The sequence below is a fragment of the Doryrhamphus excisus genome, linkage group LG5, assembly GCF_037039965.1.
Source record: "Doryrhamphus excisus strain RoL-2023G ecotype Guam linkage group LG5, RoL_Dexc_Guam_v1.1, whole genome shotgun sequence".
Taxonomy (NCBI): domain Eukaryota; kingdom Metazoa; phylum Chordata; class Actinopteri; order Syngnathiformes; family Syngnathidae; genus Doryrhamphus; species Doryrhamphus excisus.
This window is the reverse complement of record NC_136361.1, coordinates 17,567,441-17,583,325: the sequence shown is the minus strand read 5'-3', so window position 1 is coordinate 17,583,325 and position 15,885 is coordinate 17,567,441. Positions and strand designations below refer to the sequence as shown.

The 15,885-nt window shown below is 40.4% G+C and overlaps 1 protein-coding gene across 1 annotated transcript; it reads right to left on the bottom strand.

The window, feature by feature from the left end:
- Positions 1–1,250: 1,250 nt before the first annotated feature.
- Positions 1,251–15,596, bottom strand: LOC131105104 (uncharacterized). Its single transcript, XM_058052866.2, has 13 exons — positions 15,289–15,596; positions 12,756–12,877; positions 10,863–11,113; positions 10,584–10,704; positions 8,291–8,412; positions 7,774–7,860; positions 6,078–6,167; positions 5,682–5,770; positions 3,294–3,507; positions 2,060–2,182; positions 1,807–1,972; positions 1,562–1,653; positions 1,251–1,450 (listed from the first exon to the last, which is right to left on the bottom strand). The coding sequence occupies exons 1-13, from the start codon at positions 15,376–15,378 to the stop codon at positions 1,350–1,352; spliced, it is 1,668 nt and encodes a 555-aa protein (XP_057908849.2). The 5' UTR covers positions 15,379–15,596; the 3' UTR covers positions 1,251–1,349.
- Positions 15,597–15,885: the final 289 nt, after the last annotated feature.

The following is a 15,885-nucleotide window of genomic DNA, read 5'->3' as shown; positions in this document are numbered from 1 at the left end:
TTTCTTCATAGGCGTCTTATTGAGCTACTCTTTGTCTGGTCCATCACCTAGGACCTGTTTGTCATGGTTGACCCTACCAGGGGCATAAAGGGCCCCTCTCACAACTTAGCTTCTAGGATCATGGGGACACACAAACAAGGTGTTGAAATGGTTTAAGTAAGTTGGGAAATGTGGAATATTTAGTCATTTTCTCAAGTGAGACGAAATAGTTGAGCTTGTAAAAAATGGTTCATTCATTTTCTATGGAGATTTGCTGAATCAGTTGAGTGGTTTGAATTGGTTGACAAATGTGAAAAGAGTAACAATTTCGATGGGAACATCGATGGTAATTGTGTCACAGAAAATCTGGAATTTCAGAAAATAATTTTTGGGGCTACACGGTGATCGAGTGGTTTGCACGCAAACCTCACAGCTAGGAGACCAGAGTTCAATTCCACCCTCGGCCATCTCTGTTTGCATGTTCTCCCCATGCATGTGTGGGTACTCCGGTTCCCTCCCACATTCCAAAAATTCCATAATCCAAAAAAAAGGTTAATTGGCGACTCCAAATTGTCCATAGGTATGAATGTGAGTGTGAATGGTTGTTTGTCTATATGTGCCCTGTGATTGGCTGGCGACCAGTCCAGGGTGTACACCCCCTCTCACCCCGAAGACAGCTGGGATAGGCTCCAGCACCCCCACGACCCTCGTGATGAAAAAGCGGTAGAAAATGAATGAATGAATTTTTGGGGCTGCACGGGGGGCGAGTGGTTAGCGCGCAAACCTCACAGCTAGGAGACCAGAGTTCAATTCCACCCTTGGCCATCAGTGTTTGCATGTTCTCCTCATGCATGTGTGGATTTTCTCCGGGTACTCCGGTTCCCTCCCACATTCCAAAAATTCCAAAATCCAAAAACATGCTAGGTTAATTGGCGACTCCAAATTGTCCATAAGTATGAATGTGAGTGTGAATGGTTGTTTGTCTATATGTGGCCTGTGATTGGCTGGCGACCAGTCTAGGGTGTACACCGCCATTTTTGAAATGTAAAAAAGCTAGCCTGAATGTTCAGAATGGTTTGAATCAGTTGAGAAATATGGACATATGTGAGCATGAATAATTGAGGAATAATAAGAAGACAGCTGGGATAGGTTCCAGCACCCCCCCTTGACCCTAGTGAGGATAAGCGGTAAAAAATGAATGAAATGAAATGAATAATAAATAGAATTGTGGTCTTCAGCATTCATACGTGATGAATTATATTTATAAAAAATGCAACTTTGGGATTATGACAGTTTTATTTGATGTGAAAGTCATATTTACAGAAGTGTGCATAGGCTCTTAGTCCGCTGTCTATTTCGTCTCCATGTCCTCACTGGAGAACGCAGCGTAACCACGAGCCGGACCCCCCATCCTCGCCATCAGTTTCTCCACCTCCCCGTCTTCCGTCTTCTTCTTCATCATCAAGGTGTTCTAAGTTTAACAAGGAGGCCAAAAGAATTTGTCACGATGCACGTCATCTAAAATTAACACGCTAATCTGCCCGACTGTGACGTGTGATTCGGTAAATAAAAACCGCTTTACCGTCATCATCTGTATCCTCGTCGTTTTCCGTGTCCCCCTCGGACTCCAGAGGCGATTCTAATCGTCTGTCTCTCCTCACAGTGATGTCCCCCCTGCAGCATTGACAAATGCATTTAACCCCAACTGTCCGAGGAGAACATCAGCCCACACCTTTTGCACTCGCACCAATCCTGATTGGATTAGCAATGCAAATAGGACAGCATGATTGACCAGGATGAACCCAACCCCCTTTAATAATAGCGCACCTCTGCTTCCCGGAGCTGGGGAGCTGCTCCCACACAACGAGGTCGCGCCCTCCCGTGACCCAACGGTGGTCTCCGCTCCCTGTGGTCCATGCCGCGAAGCAAACCATTCTGGGGGCTCGCTGCCAGGTCAGAGAGGCCAGGTAGCGACACTGAGGCACAGAGAATACTTGGAGGGACAGAAATGAGGTTGTGAATCAAGGGAGGAAGTGGTAGGGGTGTGGGGGGATCAATTTTTAGCTAAGGGCTCACTCACAATTTAGCATGCTCTCTCCATTGGCCAAATCGTAGCAGGAGCCAATTAGGAGGCCGGATGTCTGGTGGACGCAATCTGTTACCCCTGTGGTGCTGCTGTGATTGGTCAGCCTGGATACTGTTCCTGTGATGATTGGACAGATGTTATTTGAAATATTAACTCAACCTTATTTAATCTGTTTTTGTAACTAAGTCAGTAGTGGAGGGTTTTTTTGTGTGTATTTTAGAAGAAATGGTAAGGTGCCAGCTACTACCAGAAGAAAACTTTTTTTATTTTTTATGACTGCAGTGTTAGAAACAGAATTGCTAGGCTGTAGTGACTTGTTGGTAGGCTGAGTTCATGAAGCCCAACTGGCTCCCTGAACTCATTTTTCCCTGAAGTCTCTTGTAAAAACATTGCTTAAAATTTCATTAATTCATTCATTTTCTACCACTTATCCTCACAAGGGTCGCAGGGGGTGCTGGAGCCTATCCCAGCTGTCTTCGGGCGAGAGGCAGGGGGTACAATCACATATAGACAAACAACCATTCACACTCACATTCATACCTATGGACAATTTGGAGTCGCATAATTAACCTAGCATGTTTTTGGAATGTGGGAGGAAACCGGAGTACCCGGAGAAAACCCACACATGCACGAGGAGAACATGCAAACCCTTCACAGAGATGGCTGAAGGTGGAATTGAACTCGGATCTCCTAGCTGTGAGGCCTGCGTGCTAACCACTCGCTTAAAATTTTAGTTTAATCCAATTTTTAAAAAACTAAAACAACACCGGCTACACAGTGGACGAGTGGTTAGCGCGTGGACCTCACAGCTAGGAGACCAGTGTTCAATTCCACCCTAGGCCATCTCTGTGTAGAGTTTGCATGTTCTCCTCGTGCATGCGTGGGTTTTCTCCGGGTACTCCGGTTTCCTCCCACATTCCAAAAACATGCTAGGTTAATTGGCGACTCCAAATTGTCCATAGGTATGAATGTGAGTGTGAATGGTTGTTTGTCTATATGTGCCCTGTGATTGGCTGGCGACCAGTCCAGGGTGTACCCCGCCAAATTTCCCCACTGCGGGACGAATAAAGGCATATCTTAATCTTGCCCAAAGACAGCTGGGATAGGCTCCAGCACCCCCTGCGACCCTTGTGAGGATAAGTGGTAGAAAATGAATGAATGAATGAATAAAACCACCTGCCCCTTAATCCAATCCTCTGCAATCACAAGCAAACATAATGTCACTCACCCGTCCTCCAATCCAGGATCTTGATCCACGCCTGACCGTACGCCAGTAGTACTCTGTCCCCCCGGGGGCTGAGGGTTAGACGCCCTCCGCCACAGCCCGTCACCTGGCCGCTCCAGCGATGGAGAAGCCTCAAGGGGTCTCGGTCGGAGCAGCAGTTCTCCCACACGGACACCTCACCCTCGGCAGAACCGCTGAACACAAGCGGCCCCTGACACTGGGGTGGGCACAGTTGTCATGACGATGGGCCTCTGTAGCCAGTGTGTACACTACTATACAGCTTGTGTGTTTGTGTGAACAGCATCAAAATGTATGCTTCTGAGGGGGCAATTATTTGGAAATGGATGGTGTGCCTTGAGAGATAAACAAAGACAATGACGGCTATGCTTTAATGCGTCGGGTCTGTAATGACGTTAGCAAATTGATTTCAATGTTCATGTGAAAGGCTTTTTTGTTAGGCGCAACACCTTACATCTCCACAATAAATACTTGCAAGCTTGGACAAAATAAGGATAAAAATGTGTCGTAAAACTACTTCCTCTACTTCTACAGAGGGAGGAACATTTTCATGTTTTTTTTTTACATTCGAAAGAAGCTTAAAAATAACCTGACAAGGCAGGTGGATTGCTACACAAAACAATCCTCCTGGGAGGAAGTCGAGAGAAAGCAACTGAAAAAGGGCAGCCTCTAAATGAATGTGAGTGTGAATGGTTGTTTGTCTATATGTGGCCTGTGATTGGCTGGCGACCAGTCCAGGGTGTACCCCGCCTCTCGCCCGAAGACAGCTGGGGTAAGCTCCAGCTTCCAGTTGTTAACATTATTGTTAACCAGAGACTCAGTTGGTCCTTTTGTGGCAGGGCTGAAATGCAGTGGAAATGTTTTTTGGGGATGAGGTTTCATGACAAAAGAGTTGAGTTATGTTTATGATTTGCTATGCTATGCTATGCTATGCTATGCTACGTTATGTTATGTTTTGTTGGCATTTGAAGGGAAAATGTTTGTCCCTGATGGTTTTCCTAAAATATTTTTGCACCTTTCATGATCCCAAGTTGTTTCCACTTGTTTTCTTGTTTCCTTGAAGGGAACCATGGTTAGCAGAAGAACAAAGATACCAAGTACCACCATCCCGTTAAACCAGAGTTAACCAGAGACTCAGTTGGTCCTTTTGTGGCAGGACTGAAATGCAGTGGAAATGTTTTTTGAGGATGAAGTTTCATGACAAAGGAGTTGAGTTATGTCTATGATTTGCTATTCTATGCTATGCTATGTTTTGTTGGATTTGAAAGGAAAATGTTTGTCCCTGATGGTTTTCCTAAAATATTTTTGCACCCTTCATGATCCCAAGTTGTTTCCACTTGAAGGGAACCATGGTTAGCAGAAGAACAAAGATACCAAGTACCACCATCCCGTTAAAGCTTCCAGTTGTTAACATTATTGTTAACCAGAGACTCAGTTGGTCCTTTTGTGGTAGGGCTGAAATGCAGTGGAAATGTTTTTTGAGGATGAAGTTTCATGACGAAGGAGTTGAGTTATGTTTATGTTTATGATTTGCTATGCTATGCTATGCTATGTTTTGTTGGATTTGAAGGTTTGTCCCTGATGGTTTTCCTAAAATATTTTTGCACCCTTCATGATCCCAAGTCGTTTCCACTTGTTTCCTTGTTTCCTTGAAGGGAACCATGGTTAGCAGAAGAACAAAGATACCAAGTGTTAACCAGCGACTCAGTTGGTCCTTTTGTGGCAGGGCTGAAATGCAGTGGAAATGTTTTTTGGGGATGAAGTTAAGTTTCAGGCGGCACGGCGGTCTAGTGGTTAGCGCGCAGACCTCACAGCTAGGAAACAAGGGTTCCATTCCACCCTCGGGCATCTCTGTGTGGAGTTTGCATGTCTTGCACTCCGGTTTCCTCCCACATTCCAAAAACATGCTAGGTTAATTGGCGACTCCAAATTGTCCATAGGTATGAATGTGAGTGTGAATGGTTGTTTGTCTATATGTGCCCTGTGATTGGCTGGCGACCAGTCAGAGGGTGTACCCCGCCTCTCGCCTGAAGACAGCTGGGATAGGCTCCAGCAACTCCCGCGACCCTCGTGAGGAAAAAGCGGTAGAAAATGAATGAATGAGTGAAAGTTAAGTTTCATGACTATGGAGTTGATTTATGTTTATGCTATGCTATGCTATGCTATGCTATGCTATGCTATGCTATGCTATGCTATGCTATGCTATGCTATGCTATGCTTGATCGTGAGCCAAAGTTGCAAAATATTTCAAACATTTAACCTGGCAAACAACTGTCCCTGAATAGATGCCTTGTTACTCTCTGAAGTTGAGTCGATAAACACCTCGAGCCACTGTGAGGAAATCGAGTATTTTAAAATGATGTCGCCACTTACCTGGATGGAGGTGACTGCTTCCTGATGTGCACTGATTGACTGGCAGTTGTCCAAAGTGTGCCAGCTCCAGGCTTGAACTTTGCCCCCGTCTGAGAGGGAGACCGAGTGTGAGGTTAACACGCAGCGACAGGCGTCTGGCAGCCATTACTGTTAGTCACAGTCAACACACCTGAGCCTGCCTGCCTAAATTGTGTGCCTCCATGTCCCTGATGCAGCCCACTAGCCCTGCAATATGCTCAGTGGGTGAATGTGTTTGTGTGTGTGTGTGTGTGTGTGTGTTTTTGTCAACCCATCATGCATTCGTCTTCATAGTGTATACAGAGGAAGACATCATCCACTCTATCTGATGCAGCAGGCTTTGACTGACTGTTTCTTTGTTCTTTGTTCACACCGCACCTGAGCCAGTGATGATGTAGCCATCTCCCTCAGGCACAAAACAGAGTGCCGTCACTGCGTTAAAAGTGTAGAGAGACTTTACACACTGCCCTGGAGAGGAGAAAATATAGGCTTAATTGCAAAAAAAAAGACATGGACCACCAGTCACACAGACACACGCCCAAGGCGGTTTCTTCCTTCGTATACAGGATGTGGGGGGGGGGGGGGTTACAGACTGTACAGTTCGGCTGCCTCTGCTTTTACAGCACTGAATCTTGACCAGGCTTGTGTGGATTGGCTGCATAAGCAAATGGAAGCAATAAGTAAATGGTGGGATTTCATTGCAGCACGTTATTAAGTTGTTAAATTCTCCTTGGAATATTTCAACTTTTTTGGCTTTAAAAATTGCAGCATTTTTTTTTTGTCAAAATTTTCTTATAACGTGTAACGTTTTTTTCCTCATAAAATTACCTTTTATTTAGATATTTCGACTCCATTGTCAATGTTATTGATAATATTATTATTACATTTTCTGTAATTATGGTGTGTTTTCTTTCCCCTTATAATATTCTGACTTTAATCTCGTAAGATTTTTCATGTAATCATCATTTTTCTTCATAATATTACATTATTCCTAGAAAATCCCAACTTTTTTCTTATGTTACTCCTTTTTTCCCTCATAATTTTTAGACTTTAATTTATTAAAATGATCTTCCCACAACATTGCGAGATTATTCCACATACAACACTTTTTTGTAATATTCCAATGTTTCCTCATAATACAACAACTTCCTTTTCATAATTGTTTTTCTGATAATCTCATAATCATCTTTCTTCTCCTAGTACAACTTTTATTCTCATACAATTGGAACTTCTTTTTCATAATATTATGACTTTATTCTCATAAAATTCTCTATTTCTAATCTGACAACTTTATTAAAATTAGAGCCTTCCACTCGTAATAATACAGTTTAAATCCTGCCTTTTTTCCTTGTAATATTATGTCCTAAAATTAACATTTCCCTTGTAATATTACAACTTCATTTTCATATTTTTTTTCCTTTTAATAGGACTTTTTTTGTCTTTCTTTCTATCCTTTCTTTTCTTGCTATACAATCTTTATTGACATACAATATAACTTTTTTTAATCAAAATATTATGACTTTATTCTAAAAATTAAAACTTTCATACGTAATACTATGACTTATTTTATTTGTACTTTATTCTGATGTTTTGTCAAACTATGACTTAAAGTATTTTTTTTTCTTGTAATATGAATAGTTTTATTCTCTTAAAATTCTCATAATATTACAACATTCATTTTAATGTTTTTCATGTATCATGTGTTTTATTCTAGAATTATAACTTTTTCCTCATATTAAGACTTTATTCTCATCCAATTCTGACTTTTACTTTATTTTAATCAAATTCTGACATTTTTGGTAATATGACAACATTATTAAAATAACAGATCTTTTCTAGTAATATCACTGTAATAGCAACTGTTTAATTTTTGGTAATTCTTATTCATTCTTTGACTTTAAAAAAAAATGTTGTTTTGTGGCCCTAACGCTGTAATTGAAATACTAATGAATGGATGTACTTTGGGTGGGTACTTCAATAATAGGGTACAACTATGTTTGTACTGCATAGATCAGCTATTCAGGTGTACTTTTGATAATGCAAAGCGTTAAGATTTGTCTGTGTTGCAACGTACCGATGCCCAGGGCCCAGATCTTGACATTGCAGTCGGCCGAGCCGCTCAAAATAAACCTTTCCTTGTCTGCCAACGACAGCGACCAGGCTGTGGAGAAGGGGCAGTGGAGGAGGAGGAGGAGGAGGAGGAGGAGGAAGAAAGGATAGATGGCGGGTAGGGTGATTTGGGGAGTGGTGGAGAGGAGAGGATTACATAACTCCAATTAAGTGCTGGTGTACAACATCAAGTGAGACATTTACACCAGCGCCACGTTTTATGATTATTTATGGTAATTTAAGTTGGAAGACAAGTGTGTTTAATGATGCGGGGGGTGATATAGGAGCCTAGACGTATAGAGAGCATAAGAGTTCAAATCATGGCTGTCACAGACAGGCACGAGTCTTCTGGGCTTATTTCTCTTTGGACCTGATGTGATGAAGCGATCTTATAATTACCACACCGCTGAGACACGAGGAGGAGGTGGAGCATTGAAGTTGTGTGTGTGTGTGTGTGTGTGTGTGTGAGTGTGTGTCCTCACCCAGCTTCTTGCAGTACTCAGGAGGAGGGGCAGACAGGCAGGTGACCCCGCCAGTGTGACCCCCAAGGTTCTTGTGCTCCGTTGCTGTGGGAACATGCCACACTTTGACGGTGGTATCTCGGCTAAAATAGGAGACAGTAGCAAAGTATTGATAATTAAGAAAATAATATTTGACATTATTTTGATTGGTACATCTTATTTGGGTCGTGTTTCTTCTTCTTCTTCTGTGTGGTCTTTACCTGCCAGAAATCACCAGGTTGTCAACAGCAACCACCGAGGTGGTTTCATATGTAATACTATGACTTTATTCTCGTATTTTATTCGTACTTTATTCTGATGTTTTGTCATACTATGCCGTTTGTGTTGTAGTATGACAACTTTATTACAATTACAGATGTTTTTTTGTATTTTACAGTTTTATTCTCATAAAATTCTCGTTTTACAACTTCCATTTTAATGTTTTTCATGTATCTTTTTTTTCTTTTTTCCTATTACAACTTATTTTATTATAGAATTATAACTTTTTCCTCATATTAAGACATTATTGTCATCAAATTCTGACTTTTACTTTATTTTAATCCATTTCTGACATTTTTGGTAATAATATTTGACAACATTATAAAAAATAACAGATCTTCTCTAGTAATATCACTGTAATATCAACCGTTTAATTCTCATAAAATAAAAAAAAGGTAATATTTATTTATTATTTTAATTCTTTGACTTTAAAAAAACTCTTGTTTGTTTTGTGACTTTGATGGTGGTATCTTGGCTATGACAAAATTCTCATATTACAACTTCCATTTTAATGTTTTTCTTGTATCATTGTTTTTCTTTTTTTCCTATTACAACTTGTTTTATTGTAGAATTATACCTTTTTCCTCATATTAAGACTTTATTCTCATCAAATTCTGACTTTTACTTTATTTTAATCCATTTCTGACATTTTTGGTAATAATATTTGACATTATTAAAATAACAGATCTTCTCTAGTAATATCACTGTAATATCAACCGTTTAATTCTCATAAAATTAAAAAAAGGTAATATTTATTTATTATTTTAATTCTTTGACTTTAAAAAAAATCTTGTTTGTTTTGTGACTTTGACGGTGGTATCTCGGCTATGACAAAATTCTCATATTACAACTTCCATTTTAATGTTTTTCTTGTATCATTGTTTTTCTTTTTTTCCTATTACAACTTGTTTTATTGTAGAATTATAACTTTTTCCTCATATTAAGACATTATTCTCTTCAAATTCTGACTTTTACTTCATTTTAATCAATTTCTGACATTTTTGGTAATAATATTTGACAACATTATTAAAATAACAGATCTTTTCTAGTAATATCACTGTAATATCAACCGTTTAATTCTCATAAAGTTAAAAAAGATTTGGTAATATTTATTCATTATTTTAATGCTTTGACTTAAAAAAACTCTTGTTTGTTTTGTGACTTTGACGGTGGTATCTTGGCTATGACAAAATTCTCATATTACAACTTCCATTTTAATGTTTTTCTTGTATTATTGTTTTTGTTTTTTCCTATTACAACTTATTTTATTATAGAATTATAACTTTTTCCTCATATTAAGACATTATTGTCATCAAATTCTAACTTTTACTTTATTTTAATCCATTTCTGACATTTTTGGTAATAATATTTGACAACATTATAAAAAATAACAGATCTTCTCTAGTAATATCACTGTAATATCAACCGTTTAATTCTCATAAAATTAAAAAAAAATTGGTAATATTTATTCATTATTTTAATGCTTTGACTTAAAAAAACTCTTGTTTGTTTTGTGACTTTGACGGTGGTATCTCGGCTGTGACAAAATTCTCATATTACAACTTCCATTTTAATGTTTTTCTTGTATTATTGTTTTTGTTTTTTCCTATTACAACTTATTTTATTATAGAATTATAACTTTTTCCTCATATTAAGACATTATTCTCATCAAATTCTGACTTTTACTTTATTTTAATCCATTTCTGACATTTTTGGTAATAATATTTGACAACATTATTAAAATAACAGATCTTTTCTAGTAATATCACTGTAATATCAACTGTTTAATTCTCATAAAATACAAAAAAAATTGGTAATATTTATTCATTATTTTAATTCTTTGACTTAAAAAAAAATCTTGTTTGTTTTGTGACTTTGACGGTGGTATCTCGGCTAGGATAGGAGAGGATCAAAACACACAGTAGCAAAGTATTGATAATTAAGAAAATATTATTATATTATTTCGGTAGTGTTTCTTCGACTGTGCGGTCTTTACCTGCCAGAAATCACCAGGTTGTCAACAGCAACCACCGAGGTGATGATGTCATTGTGACCCTCCAACAGCCTCAAGCGGAACTTTGCTTTCTGCCAACTCGTTTTTAGGGACGTGAACTCATCTGAAAGAACCATAGCGTCTGTAAGGATACAAAATAAGCGTGTGCAGTCCTAACACGATAAGCTGTAACGCTAGCAAATACGTAGCATCTCATTTTAGATCCTAATCAGGTCACTAGCTTGTCATCCATCCAGCTCTCTTTTCTCTTCTCTGTCCCACCTTCCTGCCCCCCGTCATCATCATCGTCGTCACGGTCCGGACATCCTTCTGACATGTCCCGCCTGCGGTGACGTGACACTCTGGCATTATGTGTCCTTTCCTGCGTCTGGGCCGTCTTCACCGCCCCTTCTGTTGTCCTCTGCATGGCAGGCGGCGTCGGCCCGGCTTCACATTTACACTTTGCATCGTCGCCCCTCAGGATCTTTGAGGCCGGAGGCGTTTGTGATGGAAGGGCCTCAGGGGTGTCCTCACTGTGCCGGTGAACAAAACAAGGGTGGAATGACTAAGCAGGAAGGATGGAGGGGACATCTATTAGGGGTTAAGTGTTTACTGAATAGGGGGAATATTTCTACAAAGGATTTTTCATCGTTCGATGCTACCTGTTAATAGACCACAAATATAATACAACCTGTCTTTAAAAAAAAACAAAAAAAAACGACAATATCGATCACATACATGCATATAAATGTTTGAGATACTTCTAGAAAGCTACTAATTTTTGTAACATTATTTTCATAGTTTTTGTACTACACAATCCACTTATTTCTATTAACTGAACCTGAATGAAAAGTATGTTCATCCACCTCTGCTGGGCCCCTCCAGCCGCATCCGCTGCCTCGCAGATACAATATGATATCAGCGTGCACAACACGCGTTTCAAGTGCGCCGCAAACGCTCACTTGTCGAGTCTAACGCATCATCCGGAATCCGACGCAGCCCCGCACACAACTAAAGTTCCTCCTGCACTAAAAGTGCTACATCGTATCTGCATGCTCCCAAATCCGTACTCATCCACAAATTTTCGTCCACACTTACACAAATACAGCGGGTTGGCACTGGGGCTTTATAGCCGCTCAAACTCACCACACTCACTGCCAAGTGTTCAACCCCCAATCTAAAGCTGTTCAAAGAGCCACCCAGATGAGACATTTTTTGAGGCATGTTTTCCGAGGTACAAAACTTACATCACTCTTACAAAGACAGGAAGTCCCACACACGGCAGACATGCTTGTTCTGGATGCTGCAGCGGGGGCGGAGGGGGTCTTTTAAAGCAAGTATCGGCTCATGTTGGTACCGTCTTTTATTCACTGATTTCGGCCGAAACCAATCTCTAGCCCATCGAGTGGCGCACCCCTCGTCTAGATGCATTCACAGACTTGCGGCGAGTTGGATACGAGTAACTCTGTCTTCGGGTGAGAGGCGAGGTAAACCCTGGACTGGTCGCCAGCCAATCACAGGGCACATATAGACAAACAACCATTCACACTCACATTCATACCTATGGACAATTTGGAGTCGCCAATTAACCTAGCATGTTTTTGGAGAAAACCCACGCATGCACGGGGAGAACATGCAAACTCCACACAGAGATAGCCTAGGGTGGAATCGAACTAGATGTGTGGCTAACCACTAGAACACCGTGCAGCCCCGATACAAGTAACTGTCTCATGATATTGTCACATGTGTACTCTGTAAACAAATGGAAGAGATAGATGTGAAAGGTGCAAAGGTGGTATTGTAATCGGCAGGTGATCCGACCAGGGTGTACCACGCCTCTCACTCCAAGTCAGCTGAGGTAGGCTCCAGCATCCCCGGGAAAAAGTAGGACGGATGCACGGTAAGCTGCACACACCTGTTGTTGTGTCTCATGTGATTCGTTACTATTAAAGCCCTTGAGGGTTTTGTTTTTGTAGTAATCCCTGAATGATGTTAAACATAATGAGCAGGAGAACTTGTGTTCTGAAAGACAGTGTTTGACCTGCTGTGTGTTTTGGAATGATACACACACACACACACACACACACACAAAAAAAGATCAAATGCTTCCCACGTCAATGTTTTGACTAATTACGCCTCTCTCCATCTGCCGATAGGGCCCGCTCGCTTCCTTACACATGTCTTTTCATCTCTGACTCCTCGCCGTCTGCCTGCTGGATCCCCAGAGTTCGCTGCGGGCCACAGAGCTGCAGCTGAAGCTCAGCCAATCTGCGACGCAGCTCCTCCTTCGTGGAGATCTGAGAAGAAAGAGGAAGCCAAATTGGCTGTAAAGCAAGGCAGTGCATCCACAAGTTGTTGATATGCGCAAGTGATGTACACCCCCAACCCCCGCCCCCGCCTGTCTTCATTTCACGTGGCAGCAACAAGCTTGGTATGTCTATCAGTCCTGTCTGACTTCTTACCGTATTTTCTGGACTATAAGTCGCTCCGGAGTATAAGTCGCACAAAGCCAAAAATGCATACTTAGGTAGAAAAAAACATACATAAGTCGCACTGGAGTATAAGTCGCATTTTTTGTGGGTAATTTATTTTATAAACTACTTGACATTACAGACATTACATCATCTTGGAAGGCAAGTTCATTCATTCATTCATTTTCTACCGCTTTTCCTCACAAGGGTCGCGGGGGGGGGGGCTATCACAAGGCAAACAACCATTCACACTCACATTCATACCTATGGACAATTTGAGTCGCCAATTAACCTTGCATGTTTTTGAAAGCGGGGTACAACCAGGCAGCCAATCACAGGGCACATATAGACAAACAACCATTCACACTCACATTCATACCTATGGACAATTTGGAGTCGCCAATTAACCCTAACATGTTTTTGGAATGTGGGAGGAAAAACCCACGCATGCACGGGGAGAACATGAAAACTCCACACAGAGATGGCCAAGGGTAGAATTGAACCTTGGTCTCCAAGCTGTGAGGTCCGCGCGCTAACCACTTGACCACCATGCAACCGGAAGGCAAGTTCTAACAATAAAATAATAGAGAACAGTCTGAATAGATGTAAGCTATGCTAACACAATGTTATTCAACTACACAAAAAATAAACATGAACAGAAATGGTGACCAGTGTTTATGTAACATGAACATTTTTTTCATTTATAAGTCGCTGTGGAGTATAAGTCGCAGGAACAGCCAACCTATGAAAAAAAGTGTGAAAATACGGTATTACGTATGATTTAGGTCTGACAATTTTGCATTAACAATCTCAATTAAGACATTCTCTTTCCTGAATTGGAGGAGCACTCTGCTTATCCATCACATAAAGGTCATGTGACATATAGTTTGCGATCATACCATTTTAGATACTTTCTGTTATGCCCCTACTATCATTTTTTCACCCTTTCATTCATTTTCTACCGCTTATCCTCACGAGCGTTGCGGGCATAAACCCTGGACTCGTCACCAGCCAATCACAGGGCACATATAGAAACAAACATACAAACAACCATTCACACTCACATTCATACCTATGGACAATTTGGAGTCGCTAATTAACCTAGCATGTTTTTGGAATGTGGGAGGAAAACATGCAAACTCCACACAAAGATGGCCGAGGGTGGAATTGAACTCAGGTCTCCCAGCTGTGAGACCTGCATGCTAACCATGCTAATTGCAAAACTACAAAAACATGTTTTGTGTTAACATGTTTGGCTTTCTAGAACAGATTAATTTGATTTACATTATTTATTTTGAAAAAAATTCATTCGATTATGTAAATTTCAGTTAAGAGTCAGACCTTCCGGAATGAATTAATGATGCTAACCAAGGTTCCACTGTATTATAAGAACCTAATAATACTTATTTACCTGTACAAACCACTGTAGGAGTTACTGGCATCAGAATCTTTAAAGAAGCATTAATAAAGACGCTAACAGACCTGCTAACCTTGAAGAAATTTTATGTTTAGTCCCCCCCACTGCGTTTTAAATCTTTTGCCCCCACCCCCATGCATCACCATACCCTCCCACCCAATAAAAATGTATATAGTTTCCCAATATTGTGTTTTGCAACAAGGCTATATATTGGCTAAAAACAAATACAGTACAGTTAATTCTTGAAATGCTGCAAATAAATAAGCAACACAAACGTGTTTATCGTCGAAAGCAGATCAATGAGCCGATGCTGTTTAGCCCACAAGTGAATCTATTTGTTTACTTACTCCCAGATGCAGGGAAAGTTTCGACAGTTGCAGGGATGCACTTCCACGTACACAACAGCATACTAATATAGTGTAGCTGGCCCTGCTAATTACTTTGGTACCGTGGCCTCTGCTCATCTGTTCACATCCCGAGGAAATAGGTGCCAAGTAGACTCAGTCCACTTCATTATTAATTCATCATATTCATTTTCGAGATCATTTCATGCATCATGAGGATTTAAAAAAGCTGGATTGTGTTAAACAATTGCTAACAGCATAGTAGTATTTTCATGTATTGGTCCTTTTATAAACAAATTTGTGGATTTAATTCACAGTAAGGTCAAATAGGGGTGCATATTTGTGCCATTTCAGAGGAGTGCTATGATTTGTTGTGATCAGATATTTTGTCCGTTTATAGTAATAATTTTTTTAGCATGGACTGAGGTTAATGTATGCAATAGAAACAAACGAGAAAGACACAAACGTTATTGTACCTTGAATTCTTCTTCTGGTGTGAGACTGATTTTTATTTCCAGGTTCTCAATCTGCCTTAACTTCTTCTGCAGCTTCCTCACCTCCCCCATCTGGGCTTTCAAGTACTCCTCTGCTTGTATATGACTAACTCGCTTTCGAATTGGGATATCGTGTGAAATAACAAAAAAGACGTAGGATGGTGATTTGGGGGGAAAAATGCAATAATCGGATTTGAATAGAGAGATAGAGAAAGAGAGGGAGAGGGAGATCTTGTGGGAATTAAGGCTGTTTGGGGAAACGTGTCGCCGGATGTTGACGAGTTACTCAAAAGGTGTCGAGCTGTGCCTGCAGCGCCACTCTGTGGCTAGATAGTGAACTGGAACTCCGAAAATTCAGACTGTAGAAAATAAATATACACACTAATTATTAATAGCCTTTCGCGTCTTAAATTACTACAAAAATAAACAACTAATTGAAATGATGTGCTACTGGTATTACTGCTGCTGAGAAGCCGAATATGATTACATAAAAACACTAAGTTGATATGATTAGATAAAGCAATTAAAGGCCCAGTTTACAGTCCATCATAAACACAATATACAATAGTATTATTGAAC

Excerpts from the sequence above, each read along its gene's own strand:
- LOC131105104 (XM_058052866.2), bottom strand. The coding sequence starts at position 15,378 with ATGGGGGAGGTGAGGAAGCTGCAGAAGAAGTTAAGGCAGATTGAGAAC. Across the intron at positions 11,114-12,755 it reads TCAGAGATGAAAAGACATGT|TGAGGACACCCCTGAGGCCC; the intron begins GTAAGGAAGCGA and ends TCACCGGCACAG. Across the intron at positions 2,183-3,293 it reads GATCCTGGATTGGAGGACGG|GAACAGTATCCAGGCTGACC; the intron begins GTGAGTGACATT and ends CAATCATCACAG.